The sequence below is a fragment of the Mustela lutreola genome, chromosome 16 (genome assembly GCF_030435805.1).
Source record: "Mustela lutreola isolate mMusLut2 chromosome 16, mMusLut2.pri, whole genome shotgun sequence".
In the NCBI taxonomy this organism is placed as follows: Eukaryota; Metazoa; Chordata; class Mammalia; order Carnivora; family Mustelidae; genus Mustela; species Mustela lutreola.
The window spans coordinates 54,467,230-54,482,620 of NC_081305.1; the positions used below are offsets into that span (position 1 = coordinate 54,467,230).

The 15,391-nt window shown below is 46.1% G+C and overlaps 1 protein-coding gene across 1 annotated transcript; it reads left to right on the forward strand.

Moving 5' to 3' along the window:
• The first annotated feature begins 8,428 nt into the window (after nucleotides 1-8,428).
• On the forward strand, nucleotides 8,429-12,225 carry KLK7 (kallikrein related peptidase 7). The gene is made up of 5 exons (XM_059151132.1): nucleotides 8,429-8,558; nucleotides 9,029-9,182; nucleotides 9,298-9,545; nucleotides 9,741-9,877; nucleotides 11,446-12,225. Exons 1-5 carry the CDS (start codon nucleotides 8,486-8,488, stop codon nucleotides 11,599-11,601), a joined length of 768 nt encoding a protein of 255 aa, XP_059007115.1. The 5' UTR covers nucleotides 8,429-8,485; the 3' UTR covers nucleotides 11,602-12,225.
• Nucleotides 12,226-15,391: the final 3,166 nt, after the last annotated feature.

Here is a 15,391-nt window from a genome sequence, read left to right on the forward strand (position 1 = left end):
CTCCCCCGTTATGAAATATGCAGAGTGTAGGGGGGCAGGAAATACATGAGCAGCCTAAATATACACCCGTGGAACCACCACCCAGATGAAGAAATGGAACATTGGCTGCCCGCAAAACTCTTAGCGACAGAAATCTTTCTCACAGCTCAGAGCTTTTCTGGTCTAGTGGAAGGAAATGAGTCACTGTCCAAACTGAAGTGTGGAGAAAAAAAGGTTTGGGAGCATTTTCAACAGAACAGAGGCTTGAAGTCTGGGGGAAGATGCGTTTGGAGGGGGCAGTTATTGTAAGGATATTAATGAATCACAACAGGATAGATCCTGGCTCCCCTCTATCTGTCTCTTTTCTTTCCACCTATGTTTCAATCCTTTCTTGCTACCAAACTTCTAACTCATTTATTTGACCCTTTGACGCCCTTCTCTCCTCCATGCTTCTGCATTTTCGAGGTGTTGGCTCCCTCTTGCACTATTCCAGTCTCTCTCCTTACTTCACCACCTCCTAACTTCACCTTCACTACCACCAACTACGTCACTGTCCCGGGATTTCCCAGATTATATTGTCATGCAAGAGAACCCAATTGGTCCAGGTCAATGCTTCTCCTTCAGCCGACCACACAATAGGTTATTGAATGGCCAGTGGTTTGACTGCATTCTGGTCAGGTGACCATTCCCATCCAATCAGTAGGTAGTTAGAGTCACCTGACAGGAGACCTCTCTCAGTCCTGGGCTGTGGGCGGTGGCAGTTCTCCACCAGCTGTGTGGGTATGCAAGAGGCGTCTCATGTGTCAGTCTCTGTCCTCAGTGAAAGTCCCTGAATACTAGAAATCCTAAGGAAGTCTTTCATGTCTGATAGTAAACTCCTGGAACTTTGGAAGCATTTCTGGAGATATACTCAAGGGTCATCTCACTCTAAAGAATTGTTCTAGAATTTTTACTACAAACAATTTCAACATAGGTTAAATAGTATGGGAACCCTCCTATACCACCATCCAACTCAATCAAAACCAATCCTTTCACCTATACTACACACTTCCCTAATGTCAGAATATTTTGAAAAAGATGTTGCCCATTCTATTGTTCCTAAATATTTTGTTTTATGTGTCTAAAACAGGGTATGTCAAATTAAAGCCAAGGGGCCAACTCCCAAGAGCTAAAAATAGATTTTACTACTTGATTTGATGATAGGGAGCATAAATCTTGAACTCTAATTAAGCAAGATGTTATCCCTCAAAAATAATTCCATTCTGTCATTAATAGACCTGTAGGACAAAAATTGGTAACAAACAATTATTATTGTATTTTAGGTTTCATCAATTAAAATTGGAAATTTATTTTCCAGTTTTTCTCTGTGTTGTAAGTACATAATATCCTCAATTTTATCTCATGGGCTGCAAAGCCTAAAGTATATGCTACTTGGCTCTTTATTTCCTGATTTTTAAATTTTTTTCAATTATTTTATTTTTAAGTAATCTTTACATCCAACATGGGGCTTGAACCCACAACTCTAAGATCAAGAGTTCCTTGCTCCACCTATTGAGCCAACCAGGCACCCGTGAATTATTTGATTTTTCTTTTTCTTTTTTTCTTTTTTAAAATTTCTTTTCAGTGTTCCAGAATTCATTGTTTATGCACCACACCCAGTGCTCCATGCAATATGTGCCCTCCTATTTGGCTCTTCTTTGAGAAAATTTTGCCAACTCCAGTTCTAAAATATAGGTTATTTTAAGACATAAACACCTTACATTATCAACACCTTACAGAGTTAGCAATAATTCCTTAATATCATTCAATATCCAGGTGATATTTAAATGTCCCCAATTGGGAAAAAAAAAAACAGAGAACACTTGAAGATTGAGTTATAGTATTAAGGATGGATGTGGCTGAGGTCAAGGTGGGGGAAGAGACTGGTCCAAAGTCAACCAGAAATTCAGGGATAGGATTGTTGTCTGTGGAATCTGGGAGGAAATCACAACACCAGGCATGGACAAAAGCTGGAAGAATCTACTTAGGGAACTTTTGGATAGCAATGTCAGAGCCCCAGTTAGAGCTGGCTTATATGCAAGAGGGGATGGCTGGCTTAGGTGCCTAGGAAGGTTATGGGGATGGTTCCTGATGTCAGGATATGACACAGGTACCAGAGTCTCAAGTACTTGAAATGGTGACTTAAGCCAATCAGCTCTCACACATGCTCTTGCTCTCTCTCTGCTGACACTTTCTGTCACTCTGCCTACTTCTCTCTGCCTCTGTTTTTCTTTTTGATGTGTGTGAGTTGTTTCTCATTTTGCTTGTTTCTTTCCCTCTTCTATGGATCTCATTCTAGCCTCTGTAAACAGACTTTTTCAGATGGAAGGAACATAGCAGCTACTGACACATCCAATTAAACAAACACAGCAGAAACAAAGATCTCCATTCTCCTGGCATCTTGATATTACTCCCAGAGAAGAACTGTGATTGGTTCAGTGTGAACTGAGCCCCGCCCCCTGCTTGGTTCAATCTTTGTTGTCAAGGAGGAAGCAATGCTTTTGTTGGCTTGGCCTGGGTCAGTCCCAATGGTTGGGTGTCCAGGTGGGAGGGACTGGAGAAGTATGATTGACATTTTCACCAGAACTACGCAAAATGAAAGAGCAGCTTCCCAGAAGTGGAGAGCTGTTCTTGAAAGAAGAGGGAAGGGAATCCAGGAAGTTAGAAACAATGGGCCTTCAGAACCCAAGGGGCAGAGTCAGGAGGTTCCAGGGTCAGAGTGTCCAGGATCCCTCAGGGCAAGGCGCAGCTGGCAGGATAAGCAGATGCCAGGTCTCAGGTGTGATCATGAGGTGGAGGATGAGTCATCAGGCAATGGTTCAGGACACAGGTTTGAGGGCGAGGGAGTTATGAGGCTGGGTATCTGTGTGGGACTTCAGAACAGGTGCTGGTGCTAAACTCAAAGGGCACAGGAGGGCTGGTGTTTGGCAGTCTCACCAATAAGGGGGTATGCATCATTAATAGGCCCAGAGGGTTCCAAATCCATTCTGAGCCATATGAGACTTCAAGGATGTGTGGCAGTGTCCCTGGGAAATTTTCTTCTCAGGGTGTGAATCTGTAAAACCATGATAACAAGGGCAATCCTCAGCATTTGAATTCTGCCTCTTCTGATTCCTTAGCTATATGACTTTGCTCAAGTGATTGCACCTCTTTTAAAACTCCATTTTCTTATCTATATAATGGGGAAGACAGTCCTTACTTGGACCCATATGAGGAAAAGAGATGAGTTCTGAGAAGCGCCTTACACATCACACAGCAGCCATACAAGAAATGGAAGCTGCTTCATTCTGGATGATGGGGTAAGGGGAACTAATATTAATTCAGGGTATGCTATGTGTACATTCACTTTATTTTCATAATTTTATCTTATCTCCCATTTACCTTCAGGAGTAAATTTTTCTCTCCCCTACTTTATTTTTTTAAAGATTTTATTTATTAGAGGGAGAGAGAGAAAGAGAGCACGCACACAAGTTGGGGGAAGTGGCAGAGGGCGAGGAAGAAGCAGATTCCCCCCCAAGCAGGAATATCAATGTGGTGTCTGCTCCCAGAACCTCAAGATCATGACCTGAGCCAAAGGCAGACACCCAACCAACTGAGCCACCAAGATGCCCCATTACTCACTTTAAAGAGGGGCAAAATGAAGCTCAGAAAAATGAAGTCACTTAACCTGAAATCACAGGGTGAGCAATTAGGATTCACACTTGGGTTGGTCTGACTTGTGAGACCAAGTTCTTTTGCTCACACCCCATGGCTGATTGGTGCAGAGATCAAGGAAAGACCGAGTCTAAGGTTGCCAAATCTGTGGATGACAGTGGTTTGCAAACTAGTATTTATTTAAGTACCTCCTATGTTCCCTGGTCTGGGCTGGGTGTTAAAGAAAACACCAATGAACACCAGACTCGTTCCTTCTGCTCATAAAGAAGTGTTTAGCAACAAAATCAGATTAAATAATTAAGAACACAGAGAGATAGATATGCAGAACACAGCAGAGGAGAAGTTCTGGGTTTGTTAGAATGAACAACAAGGCTCCCGAGGAGTGTAGCTCCCTTCCTCTTTCTGATAGAAGGCTGATGAGGCAGGGGGCTGAAGAGGGAGTCCAGGGATAGAGATTCAGGCAGAAGATAACAAACTGGAAGTCTTGATAAAATTCCTCTCTTTATGAAGCTGAGAGGGAAAGATACAGATTACTGACTCGTGGGGCTATGAAGTCAGGTAAACTGGGGTCTACCTCTACTTCATTTGGGAGCCCAAGTCAGGAAGATTGACACCCCTCAAGGCCAGGGACTTCCTGTGGAATTGGTGCAGTCAGGAGCCTGAGTTCTGGGGTCTCATTTTGGATTTAATGAGAGTAAATTTTGGAAACTTAGCTTGGATTTAGTCAGTATGCGGTCAATGTTAGTATGGTGTCATTTGGTAGAATTTATTTTAGAGTTTGTGTGAAGTGAAGGGTCAAGGTGGGGTGTGGAGTTGGGAAAATGAAGATGGGATGGGGAAAGAGTAGGACCTAGAAGTGAATATGAAATTTCAGGTAGAAATTGTGTTGGAGATGAGATAGAGCTGGAACTGGAGTCAGAATGTTAGGATTGGGGTGAGTTGTGGAGAACTCATAGGGAGGATGTCAGTGTGGGCTTCCTGGAATATTATTATAGTTTGTGATGGACATATGGTTTGAGTTGTGCATAGGTCAAGTTTGGGACTGAGGCTATGGTGACATTCACTTTTGGGTCAAGAATGAGTTTGATTTATATTTAGGGATTCAGAGTTTGGGTCAAGGTTTAATGTTGGTTGAGGTGTGAGTTATAGCTCGTGCTGACATTTGGAGTCAAAGACTTAGTCAAGAAATAGGTTCCAGGCTGAGGTATAAATTAGACTTGGGCAAGGATAAAGCAGAGTTAAGAGTTAGGTTTGGGTATGAATTGAGGTTTCAGGTTAAGACTTGGACTTGTGTCAAGACTGGTGTTGAGAACTGTGTCACAGTAAGGACTAGAGTTAGAATTATGCTTGAAGCCAGAGACTGAGGTCTTTCTCACCCCTCACAAGCACTTGATCATATCTGAACAGGTCTTCTCAATGAATGGCACCACCATGGCACCACCATCCTCAACAGACCTTGAAGTCTTTTAACATCTGACTCCCTTACCACATCCTACATTTAATCCATCCCAAGGCCTGTTGATTCTCTTTCCTAAGCACATACTGAATCCATCCACTTACTGCTATCTCCACATCCTAAATGGCCTTATCTAAGTGACCTAGCAATGGTCTCCTTATGGGTCCAAAACCCCTTAAAATCTACCCTTCATATAGCATGTAGTGTGACATTTTGCAGATACAAATCTTGTTATGTCACTCTTCTGACTAGAGTCCAAGTGGTTCACCATCATCCACAGGATAAAGTCAAACTCACATAGATCTTCATTGTCTGGTTCTAGTCAACCCTCAGTCTCTGAGCTCTATCCATAAGCCCCATTTCAGGACTTTTGTACATGCTATTTCTTCTAAAAGATATACTCTCCAGTCTCCTCCCATTTTATTCTAGTTAATATTTACTGCTCTTTCAACTCTTATCCTGTTGTCAACTCCTGGGTCCAACTCTCCAGGAAGTGCTTTCATAATACCCTGTGCCTATCCTTACAGCACACATTATATTGTAATTTTACATTTGCTTATGAATTATTTACCTATCTTTTGCCCTGCCCTGTCAGCGCCCTGAGAGAAGGGATTCTGTCCAGGTTTGTGTACCATTGTATCCTCAGCATCTAGCCCAGCCTGGAATATAGCTGGTGCTCAATATGTATTTCTTAAGTATATAAAGGATTGGATCTGAAAGACGGTGTGGGAGGGAGTCTGGGGAGAGTAGTTCTCTAGTTGGATTGGAGTGGTTTGTTGATTACTGTGGTTTCAAGATACAGATTCAAGTTAGAATTGGTTTGGATTCATGGTTTAGGATCAGATTTGAATTTAACTATTGAGGTCTTAGTAAGGAAGATTTTGGCTCTAGGAACCAAATACTCTGAATCAGATAGGAAACCCAAAGACGTCTTGAGATGAATAGGCATCTATAGTTGGTTAATTCGCTAGCTCAGAGACCTCACCAAAGACCCCAATTACCTCCATGTCTCTGGCCACCTTCACTGTTTTGGCTTCGTCTGCCAGCCACTTTGCTCCATGGTTCCTGGAGGGTTGCCACAGCTCCATAACTTACATCGGGGACATCATCGGACAGAAGAAAAAAGAATTCTTCAGGTGTCTCCCCAGTGATCTTCCTCTCACTCCTTATTGTCCCTCATGTCCATTTCTAAACCAATCACTGGCAAGAAGAATATGGGTTTCCTGTTTGGGGCAATAAAATTTATCATCAAGATAAGGACAAAAGATCATCCAAGCAAAACCAGGGTGTTCACAGAAAGGCAGAAGGAGTGAATGCCTGGGCAAGCAACAATAATGCCTAGTATGGGTCAGATTATGGAACAAAGGTAGAACTGGGTTTGGGTCAGCCTTGAGATAAGATTTGGGCTGATAGCTGAGGAACCTATTACATTTTGGAGATCTGATTTAGAAGTGGGGGTCAATTCCACTTTTAGGAATTTGCCTCCAAATAATAATCAGACAATGTCCCATCTTACTAAAAGCTGAAGGCCTACATTGATCTTCAAGACTCTTTGTTCTTGGAGTCCTGTTATGTCTCTGATCTCATGGCCCGCCTTTGTTTCCCTTGCTCATTCATCTCCACTCAAATTTCCTCCCTGTTAGAACATTCTAGTCACACCCCTTGCCTAATTTACCTGCCGTTTGCTTTGCCTGGAACTCACGACCCAGATAATTACATGGATCCATTTGCCACCTCCTTCAAGATTTTGCTCAAATGTTACCTTCATGTGGAATCCTTCCAGTCATCATTCCAAATATTATAACCTCAGGGATCTCTGAGAGTCGAAGGACCCAATAACTCCCTATCTCTATTCCCGCTTTTATTTTTCTCCATAGCACTTCCCACCACCTAACAAACAATATATTTTATGTACTTATTTTTGTATTTCATGGCCTCCACCCAGTAGGAGAGCCTCTGTGAAGGAATTTTTGTCTGCTTTATTGACTGCTTGCTGTGTCCCCAGGAGTAGAACAGTTTCTGGCAGAGTAAATGCTCCGTGAATACTTGAAAAAAGCAGAGGAACAAAGAGGAATGTACAAAGACGTTCATTCCAGCTTTATTACAATGAAAACTATCCAAAATACACCAGTTTGAAACACAGTACACAAAGCATGGTTCAACCATAGAATGGAATACTATGTAATCCTTGGGAAGGAAGGGGAACTTTTCTAAAGATACTAGGAGGAAAATTTGTCAAAGGTATTTTACAGAGAAAAAAAGTTCTGTTACATAATGCTAAAATAGAGAGTTCTTTGTTATAAACATAACATGGTAAAAATCTGTGTATAATATGAGAATGCAGACTAAATTGATAATAGTGAGCGTTTGGTACAGTGGGATTAGGGAAAGCGCTCTCTTTTGAATTCATATCCCTATATTAGGTCTGGGAGTGGGTTCAGGCCCAAAGACACTGTGGGGATCCAGCCTGGACAAATTCCCACAAGCCGGTCTGAATTAGGGTATAGGGTGTAGGCCACCCCTGAGAGGGAATGAGGACAAGAAAATGGCCCCAGACGAGGCCATTCCCTGAGCTCTGCAGTTCCTTGACTCTTGCTCCCACGGCCCCCCTAGGAGCCAACACCTGGTTTCATCTGCAGCAGCCACCAGACTTAGGGCCAGAATGGGCGGAGCGAACTAGCTGGGTACCGCCCGACCCCGGCCTAGAGAGGAAGGGTGGAGCAAGAATTGAGTGCGGCCAATTGCTTTCGCTGCCTCAGGGCTTCGAGATAACTGCGAGTGCAGGTTGGGGGCGTCTCAGAGCCGGCTCCTCCCGCACCCGAGGGCGCTGGGGGCGGGCGTGGGGGCGGGGGTTGTATAAGAGGGCCGCCCTCCACAGGGCTGGACACGCTTGGCTCCCAATTGAGAGTGGAGCCGAGATCACATCAGACCCTCCGGAGGTGAGAAGGGGCCTTATTCGGTGGGGGATGAAGCTTGCTCCTGCTTCTGAAAGGAGAGAGAGGCGTTGGAATCCTGGTTGTGAGAGATGAGGGACTGGAGGTCAGGAATTTGAGGTCTGTTAGGGAGAAAGGAACTGAGAATCTAGACTTGTGGATGAGGAGAGATGGGAACCCACATTTCTGAGTCCCAAGGGAAAAGGAGGTCTGGAGGCCTGGCCTCCTGGGTCTAAGTTGGGGAGGAACTGAGGATTTGGACTTTTAGGTCTGCTGGTCTGGGCTGGGGCCCAGACCCTTGGGTCTGGTGGAGGAGGGATGGGGGCTTGGACTCCTGCTTCCTGAACTCTTTGTCCTTACCAGCCCACGCAGGAGAGACCCTTGCTCTGCCTGGCAGCCCCAGGAGAGGCTCAGAGAGGTCACCATGGCAGGATCCCTTCTCTTGTCCCTGCAGTTCCTGCTACTAACCTTAGTCCTGCGATCTGCTGGCCAAGAAGGTGAGGGCTGGACTGGGAGGTTTGACTTCACCTCTGGGGCCTCCCACTGTCCACACTGACCCTTGCCAGGGCCCCCTCTCTCCAAGGACTTCCTGGGTCAGGACCCTCCTCCTGCAGCAGCTTCCTCCCAGGGAAGGCAAGACTCTTCTACTCCCTGCCCCCTTTCTTCCTGCTTCCTTCTGACTCCCAGGGTCATCTGGCCTCCAGACTATCTCCTGCACTCATTGTCATTCCTATCAGCTTCTGGAGTTGCCTTCAAGCACGATATTCCTCCTGGTTTATGACCAGGCTCCCTCTGTCTCTCTCCATCTCCATGTCCCACTTTCTCTGCACTGTTCCTCGCTTCTGCCTCTGCATTTCTCATGCCTCTCTGTCTCTTTCCATCTTAGTCACCAAATCCATTGGCTGCTTCTTCAGCCCGCTTGATGCTTGCTACCCATGTTTTCTTCCTTATCTCTATCCAACCCAAGGTGACAAGAGTGGGGAGAAGATTATTGATGGAGTCCCATGTACAAGAGGCTCTCACCCCTGGCAGGTGGCCCTGCTCAAGGGCGATCAGCTCCACTGTGGAGGTGTGCTGGTCAATGAACAGTGGGTGCTCACTGCCGCCCACTGCCTGATGAGGTATGTGGCAGGGACACTACAGTCCTCTCTCTGGGTCTCTGTCCTCCTCCCTCGAGGTCCCTGTCCCTTCTCCCAATCATAGTGTTTCTCTCTAAATGTCACTCTGTTCTTCCAGTGAATACAACGTGCACATAGGCAGTGATCAGCTGGGTGACAATAGATCCCAGAAGATCCGTGCCACAAAGTCATTCCGCCACCCCGGCTACTCCACTCAGACTCATGTTAATGACCTCATGCTTGTGAAGCTAAGTAGACGAGCCAGGCTATCATCGAATGTGAGGAAAGTCAACCTGCCCTCTCGCTGTGAACCCCCTGGGACCACATGCACTGTTTCTGGCTGGGGCACCACCACCAGCCCTGATGGTGAGGCTGCCTCTGGGACCCTGGCTCCCAGCTCCCCCCCCTCAGACCCTGGAGACCAGGAGTCAGACCCCATATCATGACTTGAGTGTTGAGCCTCCAGTCCCCTCTCACTTTGGGGTCCAAGGCTCTTCCTCTGTCCATCAGCACTCAAGGGGCTGCTGGCCCAGGCCTCTGACTGACCTCCCCCCCCCCCAGTGACCTTTCCATCAAAGCTCATGTGCACGGATGTCAAGCTCATCTCCTCCCAGGATTGCAAGAAGGTTTACAAGGACCTACTGGGAAAATCCATGCTGTGTGCTGGCATCCCCAACTCCAAGACCAACACCTGCAACGTGAGACTCCACCCATCCCTAGCCCCAGATCCCCTGCCTTTCCCTCCATCAACAATCTGGGCCCCTGACCTTGGTGCTGAGCAATTCTTTTGTACCCCCATTGCATCCCAAGGCCAGTTTTCCTAACTCTCTCTACTCTGCTCTCTTTCTGGGGCAGTAGTGGGAGCCCAGGAGGCTGGCATGACCCTGGGGATGGGGCAGAATGGTGGCAGAAAAGATGGGGTTAGGACAGGCAGAAGGTGAGTGAGGTACTGGCTTCAAGCCCAAACTTCAAGTAGATCCAAGATAAATCACATTCTACTAATGAAACATTAAAAAAAAATTAAATCCATGTGAAAAGTCCATGATGAACAAAATGCCAGAATTTTCGATGAAGAGCCATCAGTCTTACTGAATTGTTCATTTACCTCAGGCTACAGTAATGGTGCAGCACAGCACTTGCCTGACACTGTCTTTATCTGAAGTTGAGATACCGTGCTCATCATGGACTTTCTCATACTAAATCCGAGTTTTCTCAATCATTGCATTAAAATATTATTTACTGCAATTATTGAATCTTTGTGCCTGGAACTAATGTCTCCTCCACTTCATCCCAGTCCTGGTTTTAGGGAAGGAACTATCTCTCCCCCTTCTCTTTGTTCCCCCTTTCCTCATCTTTTTAACCTCCTCTCTGTATCTGAACGACATTGTCTTCCTCTCTTTGTGTGGGATCGATCTCTCTCTCTCTCTCTCTCTCTCTCTCTCTCTCTGCCCGGTCTCCGCCTGTGTCCAACTCTGCTCCTTCTTCGCCCCCTGCATTTCTGCTTCTCTCTCGCCCTCTTCCTCTTGCCTTCTCCTCTCCACCCTTCTTTCAGTATCCCACTCTCTTTGCTCACATGTACCCCTCCAGCCTTCAGGGGAGGTGGGACGGTGTGTGTGAGATATTGGGGCGGAATGGGACAGGGATGTCCGTTCTAGAGAATGGGCGGTGCGGCTCCCCTTTTTTCCCTGGTGAGGGCCGGCTTCATGAATATGCAAGCTGCGCAGTGGCATAGGACTTCACACTCGGGGAGTCCCACACAAAGGAGTTAGCGCACTTCTGTTGCTGTCTTGAATCTCTTAATAATTTTTTGAATACAGTGGCCGCATATTCATTTTGCATTGTGGTTTTTGAATTATATCACCTGTCCTGCCCTGCTTTCCAGGGCCAGTCTTTCCCCACCTTTCATGTGCAAAGGTCATGTACCCAGTCTCTGGAGATAACACTCCTTCTCCCTCTGGCTTGGCGCCAAGTCCTTAAAGGTGAAAAGTAAATGGGGCTCTGACCCCCCAGAAGCTCCACCTCCTTCCCAGTGATTGGTCCCATTGACCCGGGCTCAAGCCCAACTCTTCAGAGAGCAGGTTTGTTCTCTCCATGACAACACTAACTCCTGTTCTCCCATTGGCCCCCAGAGACCATGAATCTTTCCCATTGGCCAGGGTGGAAGTCCATGGTCTGCCCACAAAGACGTGATTAACTTCCGACAGTAGACAGGTCTGTCTGTGGTGCTTGCTCTGAAACTGAAACTAATTTGCTCTTTTTTCTCCAGGGTGACTCAGGAGGACCACTGATGTGCAAAGGTACCCTGCAAGGCTTGGTGTCCTGGGGAACTTTTCCTTGTGGCCAACCCAATGACCCAGGTGTCTATACCCAAGTCTGCAAGTATGTCAAATGGATAAAGGAGACCATGAGAAAGCATCGCTGATCTCTGCATGCCTCCCACCTCTCCATCCATACACCCTCAACCAGAAATTCACAGAAATAAGGACGTGATGAACTGTAATCATATTTGACTTTACCTTTCCTCAAGGACAAATTTAAACCTCAGCAATACGACACGTGTGTAAACCAATCAAGTTAGCAAAGACTTAAAACCAGCATGAAACACAAAAACCTCAGTGCTGGTAGAGATGCAGTGAAACCAGCACTCTCAACTAATGGAACTGTAAATCGTGCCATTTTTGCGGAAGGCCGTTTTGCAAGGTGGATTGAGACACTTGTTGATCCTGTGACTCTAGTTGAGGAAGATACTACTCAAAAAAAGAGGGGAAAAAAAATCCAAAGTGTAGAGCAAGGTTTGAATTCATCACATTATTTATCATAGCAAAACAGTGGAAACACTCAACATGTCCCAGATTAGTGGATTGTTTATGTAAACAATAGGCCTGTTTGGGGCGGGATATTAGGAAGCTGTTAAGGATAATAACTTTGCAGAATTGTTAGTGCTATGCAAGAATGTTTGTTCTATCATGGAACATGAAAAAAGAAAGATACAAATGTGTGTGTAACTCTTGCTGTGCAAAATGAAATGTTTACAGAATAAAATCTGAAATACTAACACATATGAACTGCATTTGGTGGTAGTTGGGGGTGCCTCCTTCCTTTCATTTATGTTTCTGTAGATGTGTACTTTTGTAACTTGAAAACAAAAGTGGAAAATCTCTGAAGATCTAAGGCTGGGGAGAAGGAATCTCCTGCCTAGTGACCTGTTTCTATCCATTTCCCAGATTTCAGTTTTCTTCATCTGTAAAATGGGTTGGAGAGTGGAAGAGCAGGTCAAAAGGGAAGAAGGAAGAGTGAGGGAGGAGAAAATAAGTCTGTTTCATTGGGGTGGAAAGGGATACGAAAGTGTTCTGAGATTTTCACAGGTGGCAAACCAGGAGAGAGGGATATTTTAAGGAAGGATAGGACTGGCAGGTGGATGGGACACCAGGGTCCCACAGGAGCCCACCCAGAATGAGAAAAGAGTATCCTGGGTGCTAGGGGAAGATGGGGGTGGAAATCTGGGTCGGTGGGCTCCTATTCTCAAAGAAGGCAGGGAAGGGGACTTCTGGAAGGGAGGAAGGAGGAGTCCCCTGTGACTCAGAGCCTGGCCATGTTCTTGGCTTCCTGCCATCAAAGGCTCCCTGGGCAGTCACACCTCAGACGCTGCTGACAGAGGGATCCTCTCCAGCCCAGGGATCACCCTCCTGCCTGTCTTTCCAGTTTCTCCCTCAGAATTCTCAGCCAGTGTCCTCCAGATCCTTCCACTCCTCATCTCATCTCCCTGAGAAGTCTCTCCTAGTTCTCCATTCCTCCATCCCTTCACATATTGCAGAAACCCTGCAGCCACGAACTCCCTGCACACAGGAGGCTAAGCCCCTTCCTGGCACAAAACATAGGAATCTACACCCTAGACCCTCCTCCGTCATACCTAACTTTCCTGCCCCCAGCACCTCCCCCCTCAGACTCATGGGTCCAGACCCTTGACTCTTCTTGCCTCTAGATCAGTGTCAAGGAATGTCAAGGGTTTTTAGTCATCTGTCCCCGTGAAGATCCATCAACTTCCCCTTCCCCCAGCAAACAACCTCAAATCAATATTCATCTAAAGTTCAAAAAAGTAATCAAATTACTTTTAGTACAATGCAATTGTACTAAATCAGCCTGGAGACACCTGGCCCTTCCTCTTGGCAGCTACTGCATACAAGTCTGGAGGTGGGTTGGTTTGCAATGACTTGGGATAGCACTTCTGTTGGATTTTTAAAAATAACTTCCTTTCTTTTGGGGCAGACAGTACAACATAGTAGTCAAAGACACTGACTACAGAACTAGGCTTCTTGGATTCCAGCACCACTTCGGGTACCTGTCAGCTACTTGCACATCACTTCCCCTTTCCCCTTCCTTCATCCTTGAAGTGAGAGAAGTAGCACCTATTTCCCAGGTCTGTTATGAAGGTTAAATAAATTTAATATTCAGAGAGTACTAGAACATTGCCTGACATAGAATAAGCTTTCAGTGAGTATTGGTTCTTTTCGTCTGTGATTTCCAGCACTATTTCCTGCTTACACTCTCATAAAGTTTTCTTATAACACATTTTTTTTTTATTGAAGTCTTTTGTGGAGCATGTCAGTTTGGGGGAAAATCCCTGTAAATAATAATGTGTGGTACATGGCAGGAGCAAAACCTAAAAGGACACTGACAAAAGCCTGCAGTTGGGCACTTTATTCTCTCTTAAGAGGCTCTTAGAGGTGGAGTTCCTCGCCATCTATCACCTCCCTCCTTTCCCACGAGGCTCTCAACAACTCCTCCCAAACCCTCCCATCCTCTATTATGCTAAGGGACATCCAGCTGCAGTGCCAAAAGATGGGCCATGTCCATCTCCATGCTGGAAGCTGGGTTCGAATCCAAAAGATCCCACCATTTCCTGGTGTTGGACATTGAGCAATTAACTTCCTTCTCTGAATCTCAGTGTTCTTTTTTTGTAAAATGGGAGTGGGTGTAATGAAGACATTTTAGTCATTTGGCCAACATTTCCTAAGGCTTCCTCTGGGCCAGGTCCCGTGATGGCACCTGGGACACAGGAGGGTGAGTCAGCTTCAGTGCCTATCCTCAAGGAGCTCACCACCCAGTGGGAGAGATAGATATGAATCCACATGCTCACGGTCCAGGGTGACTTGAGGGTTGCACCTGCTGTGGGAACTTGGGTGAGAGAGTGACTAACCCAACTGCAGGGGGTGGGAGTTGGGTGGTGTTCAAGGGAAGGTTTCCAGAAGGAGATGATGTCTAAGCAAAGACTTGAAGGACAAGTTGTGGTCAGGAGAAGGTGAGAAGTGCATTTGGAGAGGGGGAATAGCATGGATGAGGCCCAGAGGTGAGAAAGCAATCTTCGCAGCTGGAACACGAGACCCGTGGGCAGAGCTGGGCTGTGCACTGCGGCAGCTGCTCACCTTGGTGGCTCCTAACTTGTGGAATGTGGCAAGTTCCAGCTGACACGTGCTGTGAGGGGAAGGCATATCAGATTCCAAACATTCACTGCACACAAAATAAGAAGACAAACTATCTTTAATATGTTCTTATTTTGGTTTCACATTGCAATTTTGGATGTATTGGACTAAATTAAATACTAAGATGAACTTCTGTCTCTGTTTTTACTATTTTCTTCTTATTTTTTAAGTAGGGTTAGGGTTAGCTCAACATGGGATTTGAACTCACGACCCTGAGATCAAGAGTCGTGAGATCAAGAGTTAGACGCTTAACCAACTGAGCCACCCAGGCATCCCATCCTTTTACTATTTAAAAAAAATGGCTACTAGAAAATTTTAAAGTGCATTTGTATTTGGCAATATATTTCTATGTTGTGGATGCTGAAGGTCTTCCAACAGCCAGCTGAGGGGATGGGACTTTGTCGCAGGGGTAATGGGGGAGCCAGGGCAGTGTTACGAGCAGGAGAGGGGCACAGTCAGCTCTGGGTGCAGGAAGGGCCCTCTGGGGTCAGGTGAAGGATACAGAGAAAGGGGAAGAGCCCAAGGTGATGGTCCAGGTGGGAGAGGAGCAGGTCTGGGCTGGCGCTAGGGTCATGGCGATGGAGAGGAAGGGCTGGGCCAGGCTGTAAGGGATCCAGCTAGGTGTCCAGGAGGATGGTGGGCTCTGAGAAGATGCCCAGTTCAATGGGAACATGGGTATGAAGGACCTGGGGGAAGTTGGGGACAGAGGAACAACCGGAGAGTATGTCGAAT